This window comes from Neovison vison, chromosome 3, assembly GCF_020171115.1.
Source record: "Neovison vison isolate M4711 chromosome 3, ASM_NN_V1, whole genome shotgun sequence".
NCBI classification, from domain to species: domain Eukaryota; kingdom Metazoa; phylum Chordata; class Mammalia; order Carnivora; family Mustelidae; genus Neogale; species Neogale vison.
This window is the reverse complement of record NC_058093.1, coordinates 158,753,813-158,775,734: the sequence shown is the minus strand read 5'-3', so window position 1 is coordinate 158,775,734 and position 21,922 is coordinate 158,753,813. Positions and strand designations below refer to the sequence as shown.

The window sequence follows — 21,922 nt, the reverse complement described above, 5'->3', positions numbered from 1 at the left end:
TGTCAGGGCTATCCTGCATCTGGCTAGATGTCACCAGCCTTTCAACTAGCTTCAGGGTGAAGGCGCTCTTTCTCCTTCCTTCCCTTGTCATCCTTCCTGGATACAACCCCCCCTTGATGTGTATCTCTCAGCCCCAAACACAGATTTCTAGGACCATCTTCCCAGCCCAGGGGAAGGCACCTGTTCTCCTCCCAAGACTGTGTCAGCTATTAGGGACCTAGGTGACATCCCTGGTTCCTCTGGAGTCAACTGAAACTCCAGATCTTTAATTCCGGCCAGATCAGCTCCCCCGCTGTGTCACAGGGCAGGGGTATCCACTTTTAGTCTCCAAGGGCCCCTCAGAGTTGCTCTGAACTCAACCTGGATGGCACAGACAGTAATGGTCGTGGGGGGATACATGCATTGGGAGGGGGCAGGGAAGCAGCAGACAGTTCCTTGTGAATTTGTTTAATGTAAATACATCCTCTATTTATCTTTAGCTGTTAATAAATTCATGCATTATTAGAAAATCCCTCATACCAGCAGACCCGCTGCGTTAGATCAGCTCGTTTTAAGAGATTTCCTGTTGGCAGGATTCAAAGCCCACACCTGCAGCCGGCCCAGGCACAAGGATTTAACTGAACGCCACAGATAATTAGATCAGTTAACCTCACAAATTAAAACAAGCACATCGTATTAGCTCAGTTTATCCTAAAAGAAAATATTAAGTTCCCCCAGATAAATCGTTTAATAAGAATAGAGGAAGATGGCACATACCGTCTCCCTAGAACCCACGGGCATGAGCCTGGGAAGGCACCAGCGGCCGCCAGAGGATCAGTTTGCCTCCATCGCCTGATGCGTGACAGGCTGGGCTCTTGCCCCACGGTCTCACGGGCTTCGAGCAACCTCAGGCAGGGTGTGAACGCGAAGCACACGAAATAATGCCAAACTCCGTGGGGTCTGAGAGGCGTGAGGGGCATCCGTAGGACCTACCCTATCCTGTCACTTCGTAATGCAGCACCATCTCCAGTGAGACCATGGGGGCTGCTGTTAGGGAGTGGGGGTCCACTCCATCCGGGGAGGCTTTCAGGAGAGGCTGAGACCCCCACCCCAGGTTCCTTCCATCTTTGAGACGTGCACTACTTAAGGAGATGGTTGCCCTCTGAAAATTCTGAACTCTCCAAGTCGGATGAGAAAGAAGTCAATTCTTGCAAAATTGGTGGGGCCAAAAATGTTGATCAGCAAATAAATAGTGCAGAATTGTTGTCTGCAGGGATATGTCATCTACCTCAGAGAGCGACAGTGTTTGCAAGTGGCTTACTGGTGCTTGCTGTCACACCATCACGGGGCTAATCACACATGCTTTGTATCTGTTCATTAAAGCAGGCTTGGCAGGACATTCACTTGGAAGCACTGTTGGACTGTCTACTGAAAAGTAATCAAACCGCACTGAGCACACCCCATAATATGATGCTAATGGAAACGGGTGTCCTCCCCAGCTCTTCTGAAGGCGGGCGGACTTACCAGATTTCTCCGCCACGGGGCTCTGGGAGATGAAGGCTGGGATCCCAGGGAGAAAGGGCACAGATGTGGCATCTCGGCAGTGTGCCTGATGTCCACGGATCCTCACAGGCTCTGCGCTGTCTCTGGGCTTCTGAGTCCCCCTTGCAGAATGGGGGCACGGAGCAGGGGACGCTAAGGCACCACTTTAATTTCTGAGCTTCTCGGGCCCTCACGAGGAAAACAGGGTGGAATGGACGGAACTCCATGAGCCTGAGAGCAGGGACAGGTTTCCTGACAGTGCTGGACACAGAACGGGGGTGCCCAGGGCTCCAGGGCCGGGAGGAGCACTGAAATCACCCAGGGAGCATTTGCAACATATGGATTCCCAGGCTGCTCCCTGACTTCACGCCCGCGCACGTGCGTGCCTGCGTGTGTGCATGTGTGTGTATGCTCGTGTGTGTGCCCATGCACTTGTGTTGATGTAAGGTGTTGCACCCCTTCCTTGGCACCTGTTACAAACCTGACTATCTCAGAACCTTCGAGGTGCAGTTAGGTGGTTTAGGAACCTCTCCAGAACTCTCCTCCAGGTGAGCGGCTTCCTGCCAGCTCGTGCCCCAAGTGTGCTGGCCTGGTCCACTGAGGCTGCTCGGCAAAGAGAGACTCTGGAAGGCTCTCTACTCTCTCAGACTCTATTCCTGACGCCACTCTCCCACTTCCCGCCTCTCGCTGGACAGGCCTTTTCCCTCCGGACCATGCTGCCTATCATGGGGAAGCCGTCATTCTCCTACTCAGGAAGCTTTCATGGCTCCCAGGCACTGAAAGAAAAGAGAGCAAGTTGCTCCGTGGGACATTCCAGGCCTTCCCCACTCGGGTCCCAAGCCTCCTCTGCCTTTCCGCGTCCCTTCTCTCAGGGTTTCCTGAGCTCCCGCAGGACAGGGGTGGCACAGCCTCACTCCCTCCCTTCCTGTGTTGTGCGTGCTCTTGCCCCAACGGAATGCTGTCTCCAGCCCCTCTCCAGGGACCCCGATCCTGCCCACGGTCCCAAGGCAGTGCCCTCAGCACCCAGTGTGGGCTCATGGAAGGCGCTGGGTAAACAAACTCCAGGGCTCCCAGACTACCCAGAGCGCTAAATCTCAGTCCAAACTCACAATCCATTGTCCTGTAATTGCTTGGCATGTACATCTTTTCTCCTCTGCGGGAGGGAAAGCCCCAAGGGGCAGCAGGGTTCTCGGCCTCTCCTCGCTCCCACCTGCCAAGCTGCACCTAGCACAGGGCCGCGCTCCTGGTGGGTGCTCAGGAAACACTTACGAACTGAATTAAAAACCTTCTCTCAGGCCGTGAGCAGTCCCAGCTGTCGGATGCCAGCTGTCAGGGCTGCTGGGAGAGGCCAAATACATATTCATTTCGGATCCCTGGGTCGCCCTGCCTGGAAGGGCCTCCTGGACCATGCAAAACGATGTGGCTGCCGGGGCACGAATCTGCTTCTGCTCTTACTGGTTTGGGTGTTAAGTCTTCTGGGCCCCCGCTGCCCAGCTGCGAGGGGGGCTGCCCTTGTTCGGGGTGGGGCTCCGTGAATGGGGAGTGGTGAGGCCAGTATGGACGGAGATCTCCCTTGCGGAGTGTGGGAACCGTGAGGACAGACTTCGCCCACACCTCTCCCGGGGGCACAGAGTAGTGATCCTGAGTCTCTCTCTTCCAGCACAGCCAGGCCTTGGCAGGGAGAGGAGCAGCAAGTCAGGGATCTTCCTGCCACTCTCACACTTGGCTCCCGTGCACTGGGGTTTGTCGGTCTCCCCATGTGGCCAGCCCGGTGCTAAGCTATGCAGCCGGGGTTCCTGTGACTACACATCATGGGTCAGTGGTCCACCAGGTCACGGCAGACAGGGGTGGGGACAGATCAGAAGGAGCCAAGCAGGGACATTTGCCCCTCTGGAGGAGAACGTGGCCACAAGGATAGCCATAGCCATGCAGAGACCATCACACATCTCCTACGTGGATGCAGCGAGCTGGGGGCTTTGCAGCCTGGACCTCACACTATGCAGAAACAGCCCCAGAAGAAAGGCACTATCGGCACCCCAGGGTTGAGATAAAGCACAGAGAAGTGAAATGAATTGCCCAAGGTCACACAGTTCAGAGTGGAGGAGCTGGGTTGGCTGAAATCGGGGCGTGAGCCTGCCCAGCGGCACGGTGGGCTCTAAATCCTGAGGGCCTTCAGAGAAAGGAGAGATTGGGAGGGCAGAATCTTCAGAAGGACGTCCTCCTGGATTGAGGCTGGGGCACACAAGTGGGACAGTGGGGCTTGGCCAGGGCTTCAGATAGGGACAGGAGCTGTGGGGCCTTGTATGATAGAGAAACAAGTAAAACAGGGAGACAATCATGGGATCTTGGCTCGCCTAGGAGTGATTTAATCCGACGTGGGAACTGCCTGCATTGCCCTCCTCCACCCCCAGGCCACTCAGATTCTGTTTGAACACTTCTGTGGCCAGAGGCTCACTATCTTTTGGGACAGTTTCTGCCCCTGGGGCTTGGGGAGGGCTTGGTGGGCCTTCCTCAAACTGCTGGCAGAGGCCACAGGGGAAGTACAGGCCAGCCCTGGGGCCATCGCTGACCTTTTCCTTCCCTGCTCAGTCCGCTGGAGCTAAAGCTAATCACCAGTGTTTAAGTTCTTTTTTTCCCTGGCAGGATTTACACTGAGCCCGCAGCCTCACTCCACACCCCCTACAAAAGGCCAGAGGTGTGCGCTTCAGTTTTTTTCAAAAACAAAGTTGTCACCGTTGTTGCTGGCCCTGAGAACTGGCTGGGCCACTTTCAGAAGGTATGCATGCAGCGTGACAGCAGACAAAGGGGTACGGGGTGGGGGGGCAGTCATGGCATGCCGTGATGGGGGACAGCTGTCTGTAGGCACAGTGGTCTTTGATTCTTTAATATTTAAGCCAAATCCAGAGGCACAGAGAGATACAAGTTCAAGGAAGACACAGATGGTAAAAATAAGGGGCTGAAATCCTCCTCCCTTGCTGCAAATCCCATGGAATCGGAAACCATGTCAGTGGTTGAATAAACGTGCTGAGTTAGCAGTGCCATGTTGAAGAAACATCTCTCGAACACACTGCGAAACTCCTCTTTCTGACTCAGCCTCCTCATACAAGCAAACCCTGCATGTGTGTGGGGTGCAGCTGCTACTCTGGCCCAGCTTGCTTTTCTGTACCCCACACCCATCTCTAGGAGGGTGGGGCAGCAGACTCTGCTGGCTCCTACCCGGTATCCATCCCCTCTTCTCCTTCGTGAACCAGAGTACAGGGTTTTATTCATAGCAGATCTGGAATCCCCTTTCCCGGCCTGCCTTGCAGCTAAGGTGACCACGGGACACAGTTCTGGCCAGTGAGACATACACTGAAGTCTACTGGGAAGGGGCCTCAGGGAAACCTTTGGCATTTTGGATAAAAGGGACAGACACAGCTGCATTTACTCTGCTTGATTGTGGATGTGATGCATGGAGCTGCGGCAGCCATTTTATAATCATGAGGGAAGAGCCGCTGACATTGTTATGCTGCCAAACCTCAGAATCTGTGATATGCAAAAAACCCAAGCTCCATTTGTTGAAGCCACTGAAGTCCAATGTATTTCTAACTGACAGGATAGTGATTGCAACTGAGGTTCAAATAGATTAAGTGGTTTCCTAAGGGCATACCATTAGGATCCAGGCAGAGCTGAAGCTGGAATCTGATACTGCTTTCCACACAAAGCAATGCTTTCCAATCTAAAGGCAGATCTCTGCGGTGACATGTATAGGGCCTTGCCCTGCCTCATGTGGACCCTGGGGGCTCTAGCACTGAGGCCAGAATCTCCTGTGGGAACAGCTTGGTCTTGGCCTTTGGTGACAGGGACTGAGGAAGAAACACCATTCCTGCCCATGGTGTTCTGCACAGCTGGTACCACGGGATTCAGTAGAGGGTGCACGGACCTGGGAGCCAGACCTCTCCCTGGCCACATGACCCCAAGAAAGCCTGTTCACCTCAGAGTCCTCTTCTATAAGACAGTGCTAGCAATCCTTACTTGAGAGCCCCAGTGCGATGCTACCTGGGCCCATAAGCAGGATCATGCTTGTGATGTGTCTGGCACATGGTGAGCACCCAGTGAATGGCTGTTGTCATCATGGCTGGAGAGACAGGCCTCTGTCATCCTCCCTCCTATTCGAGAGTATGGAGTCAGGAGCCAGAGCAGATCTGCAGCAAATTCAGACAGTGCCCTGCCCGTAGCCCCTTGCTCTCCTCACCGTCATGACCGTGGCCTCCCTTCCAGCTGCCAGCATCTGCACCTGCTGTCTGGAGGGCTTTCTTGGATCAAGGCGCCCACTCTGTCCACCCATGCGGCTAGCCACGGAGAGCTGGGGATTTCCTGGTCCCCGCACACATTCTCAACCAAAGACTGGTGGGAATTGGGTGGGTGACTCTGGGAAGTGTGACCCACATTGGGGCTAGAGGTCCCAGTGGGACTAAGTACCACTCACGGTGGAAGTTAGTCCGTCTGATGGGCACACACTTTATCGACCTCTTTCCCTCCTGTCATACTTCCTCACTTTCTATTCATGTTTCCTGGGGTCGCTATCCAAAAAAACCACTTGTACTCCAGCTCTTGTCTAAGAGTCTGCTACTGGGAGCATTCAAAAGAAGGTATTATCTTTCAGAGCCTGAAGTTAGGCCAGTGGCCATCAAATTTTTGTGCACACGAATCTTCTAGAGCTCTTGTTAAAATGCAGTGGGGTACAGTCTCAGTGATAGGACTTAGTCCAGGGTGGGGCCCAAGACTGCATTTCTTTTTTTTTTTTCTTTTTTTTTTTTTGACAGACAGAGATCACAAGTAGGCAGAGAGGCAGGCAGAGAGAGAGAGGAGGAAGCAGGCACCCCGCCGAGAAGAAAGCCCGACTCAGGGCTCGATCCCAGGAACCCGGGATCATGACCAGAGCGGAAGGCAGAGACCCCAACCCACTGAGCCACCCAGGTGCCCCCAAGACTGCCTTTCTACAAAGCACACTGACACTGCGGATGCGCAGGTCCCACAAACACACTTTGGCCAGGGCTTGGACTCCAGTGCTGCTGACCCTGCTCAGACACAGGGGAGACCTGTGTGGCTTAGAGCAACCTGGGAGAGCTTCCTAGAGGAAGTGGGCGAGTGGTGCTTGATGCTAAGTCTTGAAACCCTGGGAGGACTGTGGGGGTGAGAAGCAGGAGTTGGGCTTTTCCAGGGAGGAGGGAAACAGAGGATTGCTGGGCCTGAAGCCATGCCCAGAGTGAGCAGAATGTCAGTGTGACTCATCTGCCTGTGACTGGGGCCTGCAGGCTGTCGGGGCGGGAGGTTCTGCAGAGCAGCGGTGCAAGGAGGGCCTTCTCATCCCTAACGTGAGAAAATCCAGACTCCTGGCTCCCTAAAGTCTTCCCTCCTTACTACCTTTCTCATTCCCCTCCCTTGTACACACTTGAATTCTATCTCCCCTCCATGAAGCCCTTTCTGGTCATTCCAGGTCATAGTCATCTGGCTCTTTTTTTTTAAAAAGATTTTATTTATTTATTTATTTATTTGAGAGAGAGAGAGAGAGCACGCGAGCAGGAGGAGGGGAAGAGGGAGAGAGAGAAGCACGCTCCTCACTGAGCAGGGACCCCCATGCGGGCCTCCATCCCAGGACCCTGAGCTCATGGTCTTAGCTAAAGGCAGACACTTAACTGACTGAGCCACCCAGGTGTCCCATTTTGCTCTTCTGAAATATAACAGGACATACGGTCTAAACTACACATTTGATCATTTTATATTTTAATTGTCCTGTGACTATTTCACATATGAATTAGGAGTCACCAGATTTTACTGTAACAATGAACCCTGTGGTCATTCACACTGACATTGCTGTTTCAGCATTCATAATAATACTTGGATTATTTATAGCAATCCACAGCATATAAAGGTCTTACACATACGATTTTCATTATAGAATTAAGAGAGAGGTCCAGAAAGGTCAGGTGGCTTGTCCTAAGTCATCCAGCCGGTGGGGTACAGGCTGACAAGTGCTGTAAGTGGGTGGCGCGGAGCATTTGGCATCACGTGGCCTCTTCTCCGCTGAACACGAGAGTTGGGCGCACCAGGCTCCCTTGCTTTGTGCCACCTCAGCCACAGGGGTGGAAGCCACTTGCCTGGTGCCCCCTGGTGGTCTAGTTGAGAACACTGCCAATGCCTTTGATCAAAACTTCTTTGAACCATAATAAATGGGGACGCTGACGGACCACATTCCCTGAATTTCAGCCCTTTTCTCTTTACAACAAGAATTTTCACAAATAATTGAAGAATGAGGAGCCACAGTGCTTTCTGCCAGCATCACCTCGGGTTGCCCGTCTTTGTGGGGACATGGCAAATGGTAATGGTAATGACTCCATACTGGAGTCAAGAGTCACTTGCCAAAAACATGGGGACATGTTCCCACCTAGGCCAGTGTGGGCAGTGCAGGGGAGGCAAAGGCCTGGGTGGGAGGACTCTGAGATGTCTCTGTGCGCAGGGGAGTGAAGAGTCTCTGCATAGAAGGGAGGGAGGTGGACTGGGGCCAAGGCCTGGGGTGGGGGAGGAGAGGCAGGAACAGAGGGTGCCTATCTCGTGCTTGCTGTCTGGATTTCAGGCATTTCTGACTTCCCTCTGGGAACTCTGGTGTTCCCTTCTGCTTGATGTACTCTCAGCCCCAGCCCTCCTATCTGTGGTGCGGTCTGAGAGGCTGCCAGATCTGCTTCCTGGCATGATGGGGATCCTGCAGAGGGAGGAGCTGGAGAAACCCCACACGTGGGTGGGCTGCGGATGCCTGGTTTCTGGTCCCCGCTCTGCTTCAAGGAAACCTGCAACTCCTTCCTCTCAGATCATGGGTTCCCACTTTTGGAGACGTTTCCTCCCTGCCATGGAAGAGCCATTCGGTTGTCCATTTCTCTGGGTTTTAGGTTGAACTATGTTCCCCCCAAAAGATGTCGAAGTCCTAACTGCCACCCAGTACTCATGAATGTGACCTTATTTGAAATAGGGTCTTTGTAGAAGTAATCGAGTTTAAGATGAGGACATGTGACTTGTGTGCCCTTATCAGAGGGGAAGGTTGGACACAGACATACATACAGGGAAGGTGATGGGACGTCACAGAAGAACATTATCTACAAGCCAGGGAACACCTAAGGCTCCCAGAAATGAGGAGAGAGGCCTGGAACAGACTCTCCCTCATAGCCCTCAGTAGGAATCAACCTTGCCAACAACTTGATCTTGGACTTCTAGCCCCAGAACTGTAAAACAACAAATTTCTGTTACGTAAGCTCCCCAGTGTGGTACTTTGTCTCAACAATCCCCAAGCTAAGACAATCAGGAGGAAGAAGGACAGCAGGACTGGGGAGCTGGAGGTGGGCAGGGATCTGGCTTGTGACTCCAGCGCGGAAAGCAGCGACACACAAAGGTGGCAGGGGCTAGGGGAGAAGATGCACGTGCCAACGCGACCCAGGCTCACCGCATAGAGACAGGCGCCAACCCCGGGCCCAGAGGACAGACAAATGGAAATACACCATATCTCTAAAATGAAACTCTTTGATTGCGCCAATCACCAGAAGTTGTAAAACTACCCTGAAGAATTAACAGCCTCCGTACATGCTAACTACATCCATCATAAATTCGTCTTTAGTTTCTGTTATCATATCACTGTCTCTGGGGACCCCTGGCTTGTCATCATTTGCCCTTTATAATTTATTCATCTTGTTCTTGCCTGCATCCTTTCTACTTATCATTCATCTTTACAGTTGTACATAAAATTGGATGGATCCTTCCATAGCACGGTTGTCAGGAGGGAGATGGGCCTCATCAGGAAGCCCCAGCAAAGCTGGAGCAGGTCCCACTAGAGTCTTGGAGGGTGTCAAGGTGGAGACAGGGTGCACAGAGAGAGAAAGAGGGAGAGCCAGAGGGAGGGAGGCGGAGAGGGGAGAGCCAGAAGAGGCAAGTGAGAATGATAAATGAAGACAGGGTAGAAAACAAAAGGGGGAAAAGAGGAAGAGAAAAATGACCACGAGGGAGAGAAAGGTGGAGGAAACAGGCATAGAGAAAAGGGAGAAAGAGAAAGAATGGAAGACAAGACGGGACTCAGGCAAAGGAAAGATGGGCAAACAGAGGAGGCATCCAGAGCCTGCGGGAGCCGGGGGTGGGGGGGGTGCAGCTAGAAATCCAGTTAGGGTTGTTTTGTTTTTTAATTTTCCACTTTAACATCTTTCCTGGTACACTCAAAGAAGGTAACACTGAATTTCCGTAGGAATGACTAGTCCTGAGTTGCGGGGACCTGGGTCTGGAGGTGATGGCAGGGATGTTACATGTCTAGTGGGCTGAACCCAAGGCTGGGGGTGGGAGACAGACAGAGAGCAGTGTGTTGGTTTGCTTTGTATTCTTGGGTTGCCAGAGTGAGGGCACAAAAGCCAATCTTTAACTAGTGAATTGGAACTTTAATGTTTACCAAGCAGATACAGCTCCCACTCTCCCCACGCCCTCCTCCCCTTGCCAGCTCACTCTCCTGTTCTCTTCCCTGTCCGCTCCTTCCTCTTGCTGTTTCCACAGGCCTCCTGCTAATTGAACCTAGCTTTTCCCCCTTAGCAGCCCTGGTGAAGAGCCCTTCCTGCTATCAGAGGAGCAAAGTGCTGGCCACTACTGGCCATGCTGCCTGGTTTTCCTTATCCAGTCTCTCCCCAGAGGCCCTACGTTTCTAACTTTGGAAACAGATGGGGTCTTCCTGGAAGACCATTGCCTGCAAAGTCCCAAAGGCACGGGGGCTGAGACTAAGGAGCAGGGGCCTATTTTAAGGAACAGAATTCTTCCAAGAGGTCTCCTGTGCACACTCAGGCCCCAGGGAACTCTCTGAGTGGACCCCTCTGGCCCAGCTCACAGCTCCTGACCTGTCATTCATGCCTTGTGTTCAGGCTGATTCTCAGACCAGTGCGCTCATCTCAAACACCTGTCCTTCTCCCGACTCTCTATTCCCAGCCTACTCATATCCTGGACAAAACCTTGAGCTATTCCTATACCCCACAGTCATCTGGATCCCCCCAAAAGCAACTGGTAGTGCTAAAAAAGATAGGTGGGTGTCCTGGTGCTGGTCCTGGCTTGGCCATTTGTTAATTATGTGACTTTGGACAAATTGCTTAATCTAAGCCTGGGTTTCTACATGTGTGGGGGGTAATCCTGAAAATTTCCTCTTAGGGTAGTTGTGAAGATAAAATGAGGTAATGGAGGTAACATGCTTGCTTCCTGTCCATCGGATAGTAATGCTTAAATTAATAAATATTAGTTGTTATTATCGAACAACTGTCCACACTACCCATTTTATAATAGCCTGCTGCCTTGTAGTGTTGATATTTTTGTGCATGTGTGTGGCTTCTGTCTCTAACTTGATGGAAACCTCCGAGAGGGATAGGGATGAGTTTTTCTAAACATGTATTTGCCAGGATGCCTAGCACAGTGCCGAGGACACACTCAGGAAATGCATGTTGATGGATTGAGAAACATGTTGGCTCTACCCTACAAGTAGGGGAACAAATGTTGGATATGGAAGAGGGTGGGCTGAATAAGGGTAGGGGGCCGGGAAAGAGCAATCAAGAGTGTGAGGAAGACATAGAGATGGAGAGTTTAGAAGAGTGGAATCACTCTCCCTAGATCCTGGCAGAAGATACTGCTTCAAAAGGACCCTGATGAGCTTTTGTGGTTTAATAATCTCATTTTAACCAAGTCATGCTGAACTCAAAAATAATAATCCATTTGTGACACTGGTCCAGGAATGATTCCATCAGCCATCCCAGGAACTTTGGTTAGGACGGTTCCCAGGGACAATGACCTCTGACTTGCAAGAATAGCCATTGTGGAATGGTTTCTGAGCTTCCACTCACCCCAAGAGAAATGTCAGTTCCCTTCTCAGTCCCTAAATGAAGACCCATATTGAGAGGCATCTCTAGTTTTACCTCTGTTGTTTTGTTGTTGTTTTCGGTGAGGGTGATGTGTGTGTGTGTGTGCGCGCGCGCACACACGCATCAACAATGGCACTGTTCTCCTTGCTGCAGACAGGCAAGCCCTGGAACTTGCTGGGAAACTGGATGGGTTGCCTGCACTATTTTCTCCCCTCTTTTTCTTTTCAGTGAAAAAGTGGAGGGTTGGTTTTAATGGACTGATTTTAATGGATTTTGAAGTCTGGAAAAGTGCCTAAATTGCTGAGGTTACCAGTTTTCTAGGTGCTTTTTTCAATTGCTTTCTTCTTAGTCTGACACAGAGTGTGCTCACTGGGGCACCTAATGTGGTCAAGCCAAACAAGAAGAGGTCTCTCTCTGCGCCCCCGCAACCAAACAGGTGGCCAAGAGCACAGTCTCAGCTGGTGGAAATACCCCTTATTTGGTTAGGGTGACAGCATTTTGCTTGGTCCTGTCTCTGCATTTGCTAGCCTCATACTTTCTCTGATCTCAAAGGAGAGAACCACAATAATAACACCAGTTCTGCTTTCTGGAATCCACTTTAAAGCATAATTTTATTTGGTCATTTTGTTTTTCATTTGTTTCCATGTGAATGTGGGTGGAGACAATAGGCCCTGGGAAGTTTGAGCTTCAATCTTGTCTTTTCTCTATGTCCCTCCACCCCGTTCCCTGCCCACCCACCCCCGAAGGCTGTGCCTTCCCTGAGAATTGTGATGAGGTCTTTGAGGCCACGGGTCTCCCTGTGAGGCCTTTGAAGAAAGAACAAGCATTCCAGGCACTGCAAGGGGACTCCAGGCTATGTTTTAGCTCCACCACTGGCTTCTCCTCACCCCTCCCATCTCCCAACATACATTCACGTTTCTTTTTGTCCTTTCTCCCAAACTTGCCCAACTTGTCTTTGTGATTTCAGAAAAATGCCACTGGATCTCCCAGTATGAAGGATTAGCGCAGATTATGGGGAACAGTGTTAATTATCGGCGGAAGGGGGGCTGGCGCGTCGCTCCAATGTGCTCCTGATTTCCCCTGGGCCTTTCTGCCTGGTAATAAGCCTGCTTTAATCTGGCAGGCCCCTTGGTGAAATCAGCACCACGGACAGTGGTATTGATTGCTTCTGAGAAACCATCACAGCTGCTCAACCAAATTACCTTTGATATGTGACCTTTAATGTAATTACTGCAACATCAAAGTATTTCTATAAATTATTAAAGAACTAATACACTCCATCATTTAGCTATTCTATTATATGTAAAATAAACAACCACAAGTTAATGTTAGATCCTGAACAATCCACACTTGCTACTGAAATTCTCCCAGTCCCCTTTCTCTCCCCCTTCAAAATCCTGAGTGTCTCCCTCCCACCTTCTCTTTCTGTTTCTCCATCTAATTCCCAGCTTTTAGCCATCACAAAACTCCCCGGCAATCTCTCTCAGGCTGATGAAGGGCCTCCCAAAACAATACGGTATTTTCTTCCATTTGGGTGGTTCTAAAATATCTATCACAATCTCCCCCAAAACAAAGTACTATAAACACTTTATTAATCAGCACAAACCTTTCTCAAAGGCTTTGATTATCTTACAATATGGCTTTATGCTTCACACATAACATGGGGCGATGTGGAGCATATTTCTGCCATCTTACAGAGGGCACCCAGAAAGTAATTACTATAATATATGTGCGTGTAGCCGCGCCACTAAAAAACCAACTGGGGAATGGCCACCGTGCCAGAGCTGGGCTCCACACAAAAACCTGTGCGGTGCACGATTTCCATACATTTGCATCCGCGGGTATGTTATTAAGATGACTCAGCCCCGTGCTTTGCAATCACAAGTACCAAAATACAATACAAAGGCTGCCTTAATGGAAGGAAGGCCCTCCCCTCCCCTCAATGGGTAAAGAAGGATCTGTGATGCAAAGGAAAGCTGCCCCGACCCAGGGTTGCATTTTCTGTCTACCTGGTTAACCTTTCCCGCTGTGGGGCAGAAATGGAAACGTGTGTTTACATACGGGTTTGCTCGGTAAGAATGTAAACATGCATGTGTAAACACCGGTGAGCACACACACAGAATACACGTGCTCCCCTGCAGTGTCCATTGTATAAGCTTAACCACGGTATATTTGCAAATTCTTTAAATAATGCCCACCAACACTCACATCTTTCCATTTATCTTTAGATACTCGGTGAGCCGTATATCTACCCCCCCCCCCCATCTCTCTGAACCCACAGGAGAGACCGCGCAGACCCTTGACCCGAGGAACACTTCTTATTTTATGGTGATGAACTAGCCGCGATAATAGCCATGGCTGATATCACACCCAGTTAGGGGGGCCATAAATAATTCTCTTCTCCCCCGCACAGAAGCTATAAACCAGGGCTGAGGCGCGATAGTTTATCAAAGACGAGAGCTGGCTCCTTAAATAAACCGCGGTGATCTCACTTGCGGCGCCGAGCTTGGGGGAGGAGGCGCCCCCTCCCGCCCCGGCCCCCACCCCCGCCCCAGGAACAGTCCGTGTCCGACGTCGATCCGCTGGCGCTCGGGCGGCCCCGTGGGGCCGGCGGAGCCTGCTCCGGGCTCCGGGGACCCAGGGCACCCTGCGTCCCCGCCCCGGCTGCCCGCGCGGGAAGTGCGCGGAGAAGGGACCAGATCGGAGGCGTCGGGAGGGCCAGGGGAGGAGCCGCGCCCCAGCTCCGTGGCCGCGGCCGCGTTCGCCCCCCGCCCGGGATTCCGTCGGGCCTGGACGGCGGGCTGAGGAAGCCGCGGGGCAAGCTCAGAGCGCCCACGCTCCCTTGTCCCGGCCCCGCGCCTCCAGGCTTCTGGGGGCGCCGGGGGCGGCGCGCCAGCTCCGGAGCCGAGGCAGGCGCGCGCCCGGGGCCCACGATCCCCCCCGCCGGCCCCGACGCAGCCCGGCCTCCTGAAGTCGCCCCCTGTCGGCGCGTCGGTCGCTCGCGCCTCGGCGGGCGCCACTTACCCCGGGCAGAGTCTTCTGCTCGTGCAGCGCGCTCTGGGCCTTCAGCGCTGACTCACGCTCGCAGTAGGTGAGGAAAGCGCAGCCTAGGGAGGGAAGCAAGCGCCGAGAAGGGTCAGTGGGGCGCCCCCGGGCCGCCGACGCGCCCTCTCGACCGCCCTCCAGTCTCGGCCCCTCCCCGCTCTGGGTCCCTCTCCCCACCTCTCTCTCTCCTGTGCACTCCACTGGAGCTTTCTTGCCTCTCCGTTTTCTTGTCTGTCTGCTTTTTGTCCCTCGCGTTGCTTTTCAGTTTTGCTCACTCGCCGAAGTCTCCCCACCCTGCATCTTTCCCCCCCGCCACGCCCCCGCCCCCTCACCCCGCGGGTCCCTTCCTGTCCCTGTGCCCCGTGCCTCGGCCTCTCGCTCCCTTCTCTCCCTTCTTCACCCCCCTCCCCCGCTGTTTTGTCTTAGCTCCACACCCAGTACCTCCTGGAAGGGACAGCTCCCAGCCCTCACCCCCCCACTTCTAGTCACATTGCGCCATGAACTCGTTCTGGCCCCTTCCGGAGTGCTGCCGGCTGCTCTATCAGGGATGATGGAAGGACCCTCGAGACCTGCCCCTGCCAAATAAAGTCTCCATCCGTAGGGAGGACCCTAAGCCTGTCTGTACTAATAAAGTGAGTGGGGCTGTCCATGTGTCCTCTGCCACCCCATGTGCAGTGACATCTCCACACCCCTCCAGTTTGAGGGCTTCTTGGGCATATCCAGCCCATCAACGCTCAACAGGAGCTGAGGCCCACTCTTGCTCTGCCTCTAATTCCCTGGGCGACCCTGGTAAATTCCGTCCCCTGTGCGGCCTCAGTCTCCTCGTGTGTGCATTGAGAGGGCTGACCCATTGGGCTCCGCGGTCACTCCAGTATAGTTTTCCCCTTAAGTGACTGACCGTGCCTCACCAGGGAATCTGCATTTTACAGAACAATGTACCTAACTCACGGGGTGACTCTTTCTGCTGGCCCTTCAGGCATGGTGACCAAGCAAAGAGCATGCTTGCTAGTAGGAGAGTCTTTCTGGCAGTTCCCACAAATAGCCAGGTGTCAGGGGCGTCTTCCTCTGCCTGTAGACATGGCTGAGTATGGCTTCTGAGGCCTGTAAGACCTAGGCCATAGGGGAAGTCAAAAAGCCAGCTTTGGCCAACAGAAGGTTTTAGTCTCCTGGGGACCGTCACCTCAAGCTTTCCGAAGCACCCTGCAGCCTGGCCACCTCCCTTGTTTCCCAGGCTTCTTCCCGTCCACTGCCCCTCTTCCTTTGTTCTCACGATCTTCTCCCCTGGTACGCCTTCTTGGCCCATGCTCTCATCTTCCAATCCCACCCTTCTTTCCAGAATCCGATCAAGTTCCCCTGATTCTGAGCAGCCCTTCTTGACCGCTCTGGTCCATCCCCAGACAACCTCACGTCCATCCCAAACCACCCATTCTCTGGCCATTTGTTAACTACTTCCCAGGTGCCTGCTGTGTGCCAGGCTCTGTGGCCTAGGCCCTCTTCCGGTGAGGTCTGCAGGCTGGTGGAGCCTACACCAACTCTCATTACCAGGCTTTCTCTGGCTTGTTGCTCTCCGGGGAACAGAGTGCTCCCAGCATCCTCTGCAGATCTTTTCTCCTCTACCACCTACTGCTGAGGGGGGGTGGCCGGGGGACACAACCCTTCCTTCTCTTCCAGTATAGAAATTGGTCCTGGAATGCCTGGGTGGCTCAGTCCTTAAGCATCTGCCTTCAGCTCAGGTCATGATCCCAGGGTCCTGGGATTGAGCCACACATTGGGCTCCCTACTTGGCGGGAAGCCTGCTTCTCCCTCTCCCACTCCCCCTGCTTGTGTTCTCTCTCTTTCTGTGTCTCTCTCCGTCAAATAAATCAATAAAATCTTAAAAAAAAAAAAAAAGGAATTGGTCTGCTTCCCTTCCCCTTAGGAGAGGGAATGTGTGATCCCCTATGGAAAGGAATGTATAATCGAAGGGGACAGAAAGGAGGAAGGAAGCAGGGAGAGATACCGTGGAGGCAGAAACTCTCAGCAACCTGTGGGCTCTGCGCCTTTCCCACCTCCAACTCTTGCCCCAGGCTGGAAGGACCCATGAGTGCCAGGAAGTCTCTCCTCCACTCCATCCCATCCCTCCCCATCCCAACCCCAGATCACCCCTCCTCACTCCTCCCTCCCGGTCCTGGCAGACAGTTATTGATGGAGACACCAGGGGACTGAAATGAATAGCGGTCAGAGGCCCCCATGACGTCCTCCCTCGTGCTGCTGCCTGCCTCTGGGGGCCTCTTTCCCATCCCTTTCCTGGCCTTGTCCTCTGCCTGTGTCTGCCTGCAACTGGGAGGCAGCCACTGTCTTGCTGCAGGCAGGCAAGCCAGCTAGGGACAAGGTCAGGGGCAGGTGTGGAGAGGGAGGAGAAGGAGGAATGGGAAGAAGAAGAAGGTGGCAGGAGGAGGAGGGAACAGGGAGAAGAAAGGAGGTTAGAGGAAGGCCAGGATGGGAGAGTAGGAGGAAGAAGGGGAGAAAATGGCCACACTGTTGTGGCCCTGGATGACGGATAACGATCCCAGGAAAGAGAAAGAATCTGTTGCTTTTTTCCAGCTTCCAGGAATTTCTGCCAGTGTTTCTGAGACCTCACAGCCGCTGTGAACCAGAATCTTTGAGGGAACCCCCAGGCCCCATGTGACGGTCCCTGACATCTCCTCCCCTTGACCTCACCTTCTTCAGTTCTCCTCTTGCCTACCCTCTTGCCTCCTTCCTATTTCTCAGCTCTGCCAGACACACTCTGCCTTAGGACTTCTGTACTGATTCACCCCACTCTCTGCGGGCTTGCTCCTTCACTCCCCCCAGGTTTCTGCTTGAATGTGACCTAGTGATGCCCTTTCTGACCTCCTTTCACACAGTACCCCTCCCCCAGCACATACTTCCTCTCCGACCTCTGGTCCTGTTTTCTCTTCAATTTGGCACCCCACTGAGCTGTTAACCCTACACGTTGATTCCTTGATTGGCAGTTGCCCCGCCCTCCGAGGGAGGTCAGGGACTTGCTTCTGTCCCTTTCCAGCTTGGTTCTCCATGCCCCCAACAGGAGATCCCGGGAGGTGGGATCTCAATACATATTTGTCAAGAGCACGCAATCCTGCCTGGCAACTTGTGCAGGACCAGTAGGGGAGGCGGTGCCCTCATCTATAATAGGGGAGAGCCATCCCCCTCAGAGGTTGGTGGGGAGACCTACTAGTCAGCGGGTAGTCAACAACCTCTGCAGTCATGCTCTCTGCAGAGCATGGCCTAAACAGAAACTTGCTCTCGTGGGCATGAGATCAGCAGGAGTCCCTCTGCACATCTGCCAGGCAGACCAGCCTTACAGAGGCGCTGGCTGGGGGAGACCCCTGGGCCCTGCTTAAGTGCCAGTCCGGTGCCATGGCTCAGCTCAATACATCTCACTAGGGTTCTTAACAAAAAAAAGCAGATATAGCTAAATAGCTATTAACTGCTGACCACATTGTGCGCAAAGGGACTGTATTTGCTCCCTTGTGGAGGGTAGAGCCCTGGGGGACCAGCAGCCTGGCTGGGAGGCAGGGTCTTGCCCAGCAGGGTGGGCCTGAGGTGGAGACTCAGGTGGGACTCAGGGTGGCCAGGCCTCACTTGCTGGCCCTCGCTGGCCTCTCACATGTAGGGCAGGGGCTTGGGGCACACAGAAGCCCGCTGGGAAACGCTAGTCTTAACTTCCTGGTGTTCACTGCCACTCCTCACGGGAGTTGTGGAGTTGGGGAGGAGGCTTCCAGCTGCAAGGATGTGGAAGGGACCCTCAGCTCAGGGCTCACCAACGCTGCCCTGCTCCGCCCTCTGGGACATGCTGAGCTGACCTGTCCCCAGACCAGAGATGCAGCTGTGAGGCCGCTTAGGAATTCACAGTCTATTCAGGAAATGGGATTGTCCCCCGGAGCAGCTGCTACTGAGCCAGCAGGGCCCAGGAGAGGAGGCTAGGCCAGGCTCTGCACCTTGGGGAGGTCTGAGAAGGGAGCCCCTCTCCCTGGGGAAGGGGCTGGTGGCCCAGCATACCCTCCCTGGCCTAGCCCTACAAGTGGACTTCCCCTGTGCTCACAGAAAGAAGAGGAGTCCACTGTGACCTTTTGGAAAAGCAGAACAATTGAAAGGCACCGAGAGGTCTCTCAGCGCAGAGACGGTTTTATGTTTCAACCGTGGAATACTCTATAGCAGTTAAAATGCTGAAATGGTCCTCGATGTACCAGTGTGGGAAGCCACAGTCAGTGGCGAAAAGCAGAGTCATGAAACAGCATACACTGCGTACACGCAGTGACGACACAGTCCATTAGTTCCATGTGCGCCGGAATCTGTATTTACACCATGGCACAAAGTCTAGAAGGTATCTCACCAAGCTGGAAACAGGGAGTCTGTGAGAAGGTGGGGCATATCACCCATGACATTAACTTTTTTCGGTTTGATCGACGCAGTTAGACACCATGTATCCCAGTTAGACTCATGTATCACTTGCACAATTAATTTTAAAGAAAAAAAAAAAAAAAGCTATGCCAGAGAAGATAGGACGACAGGGGAGGTGGTGCGAGTGGGTGAGCCAGACTCATAGTCCCTTTTGAGGGGACAAAGATCACCGGACATCACTTCCTGGCAAATTCTTCGTGAGGGAAATTATCACGTGAGGGTCCGCCTGTGTCCTGGTCTCAAAGCTTCCAGGAACGGAGGTAGATTCCTGCCACCCAGCAGGCGAGGCTGAGGCGGGATCTGAGGTGGGGAGTGCAGAAATGACTGTCCGTGGGGCTAGGATCTCACAGCTTGGCTCCCGTTTTTCCTGTCCCACCGTCCTGGAGGGAGGGTCCTCCAGCACCAGCCCCTCCCACAAGTCTCCCATCCCTCTGGAATCATGGACCTGAGCAGAACAGAACTGCAGCCCAGCAGAGCAGGGATGGACTTTGGAAATCATGGCGGGGGGGTGGGGTGGGAATGGGTGCAAAGAGATGTCACACGTTGAGACAAGGGCCATGACAATGCTACCGGCAGCAGCTGTAGCCCGGGGTTCCCTGCACGAGGCAGCCCCCACCCTCCTGCCTCTCTTCTGAGGCTCTCACTTCTACCATGTGCCCTGAACACTGGCCTAGACCTGCGCTCACTGGTCCTCATGCTGACGGTAGACCTCTTCCCACTCATCCTTCGTATTTACTTGTCCTTCCCATCTGTTCCTTGGCTTGTGTCTCTGAAGAGACTATCCACTGTGTGAAGGCTAAGGGCTTCGAAATGGAGGACTGAGCTTCTAGCTCAGGCACCTGAGGGCTGGGAGACCTAGAGAGCCATGGGGGTGGGAGAAGGGGAGCCACCAGGCCTGCAGAGAGATTGGGAAGGCCTGGGCAGGGAAGGAGGGGGAGGGAGTAGAAAGGTGTGGCCAGGAGTGGTTGAGCAGGAGCCCAGGAGCCTTGGGGAGGCAGGCGGAGCTGGGAGGGTGGTGCTGTGCTGAGGTGCAGGGGGCTGGCAGACACCCCCCCTCCAGCTGGGCGAGGGGGCACCACTGGTTCCTGAGAAGGTGGGTGGGTGCCCTTTCCCACATGGGGGTAAAACACAGCCCTGCAGAATTAATTGCGAGAGATGGCAGTAATTTACAAAGCCCCCGTGTGCAGGGATAAAAGGCCCTTGTCATTGTGAAGTGAAGGAAGTACAATTTCCTGCCCAACTCCAAGCAGGGCCTAAGTCTGGGGTGTAATCATCATCACGGAAGGGAAGGCTCCCCATGTGCGCCCCCCCCACCCCCACCGAGCCAGGCCTTGGCTTCCCACTAATTGAATTACCGAATTAGCTGGAGGAAGGTGGCCCTAGGATAGGGAGATCTGGACTTTAATAAAACATCAGATCCTTCGGGGCCTGCACTTGGCTGGCCTGGAGGAAGTGAGAGGAAGCCAGGACCTGGGAACGGGGTGGGGAAGGAAAGCAAGCAGAAAATGAACCAACCAGCCAGACCAATGGGTCAAGCCAGGGGCTCCCTGTTCAGTGCGGTCCTCTTAGGCTGTCCAGGAAGACCCCCTTCCCACCCCAAATCTCCACCTGTAGACCTGCCTAGTTCTTGAAATCCCATTCTCAGAGCACCACCCCTCAGTGGTTCTCACCGAGTCTGCACCTGAAAATCACCTGGAGAATCTTAAAAAACAGACACAGGCCCTGCCGCAGAGAAATTAAGGCAGAATCTCTGGGGGCGGATGGAGAAGGAGGGAGAGAGGGAACATCCGCCAGCCTCCCAGAAAAGAGGGTCATGGGTGTTCTGAGGCCAAATCCGCCCCCTTCTCCCTGCCCCAATCCAGTTCCCCTCCCCCATGGTCTGGGTGGGTAAGGGTTACCTCTCTGGTGCTTTCTAGAGCAAAACACCCCTTCCTCCCTTCTTATGCATGTGGGAGACAGAGCTGCAGAGCTGTTCCTCACCTACACATTCTCCCTCTGGGAATATCTTCCCACCTGGGTGCTCGTCCCGGGTCTGTACCTCCTCTAAGACCCACCGCTTTGGGTCTCTGGGCCTGTGCAGCCAAGGACCCCCACAGTCTCACCTCACCTTCTTCTGGTTCCTGCCCCAAGGGTGAGCCTTGTCTGCTCACTTGAGAATGGGCCCTTGGGGCTCAGCAGAGCCTGGTGACTGGCAGGAGAAAGAAACCAGGAGACTGTGAACCGTCTCTTCCTCTCTTTTCCAGCCCAGTCCCCAGCTGATTCTCCTGCCATCTTTCCAGGACCTGTCCTGGCTGTGCTGGTGCCCCCAGTTCTTTCTACCTGGATCTTCCTCCTTTCTCCCCCTTCCCCAGGGGACTCCTCTGTGCTGGTCTTGCAACAGCTCCTGTGGCTCTCCTCCCTCCACAGCAGAGGGACAGTGAACCCACCCATGGACATGACTCTGACTTCCTCTTGCATCTCCATCTCCGTGGGGTAAAGCCAAGCCTGAGCATCCTTTTCCCTTCAGCCTCTGCCTTGCCTCTCTCCTCTGGAGCCCACATGTCCTTCTAGGAGTGATGGAGCCTCCCCTCTCCCACCAAGATTTCCCCGACTGCACCAATCCCAGCATCTCTTCAGGCCCTTATGGATGGCCTCTCTCAGTTGCCCGTTAGGACACACATATTCGTCTACCTTGCATTTATGTGTGTTTTGCCCACATTGAAATCTGCTGCCGTAGGAACTGTCAACTCCAGGGTCCTCTCCTCTTCCCAGTGACAGACATCATTGAATAAAGTGGTGGTTAAACTCCGCTCTGCCCCTGCCTGGGTGGAGGCGATCTGAGACGCTGGGGAGAGATGGTTGGCTGCAGGGAGAACAGGGCGTGTGGAGAGGGTCTGGGACGGCTGCCTTTCGGCTCAGGCCCCTGAGTGCAGCAGGAGCCATCCATCTTCCTGGGAGGAGGCCTGGCAGGTGGGGTGACAGGGCCGCTGGCAGGCGGGGGAGATGGATGGCGCCCTCAGCCAGCGCATTGG

The 21,922-nt window shown here is 53.7% G+C and overlaps 1 protein-coding gene across 50 annotated transcripts in view; it reads right to left on the bottom strand.

Moving 5' to 3' along the window:
• The window catches only part of CELF4 (CUGBP Elav-like family member 4), a 288,774-nt gene that overhangs the window by 198,093 nt on the left and 68,759 nt on the right, over positions 1–21,922 (bottom strand). For all 50 annotated transcript variants that reach the window (XM_044243075.1, XM_044243084.1, XM_044243083.1 and 47 more), the window contains exon 2: positions 14,448–14,530. In XM_044243075.1, the coding sequence (XP_044099010.1) occupies positions 14,448–14,530 (83 nt within the window). The remainder of the gene's footprint in view (positions 1–14,447; positions 14,531–21,922) is intronic.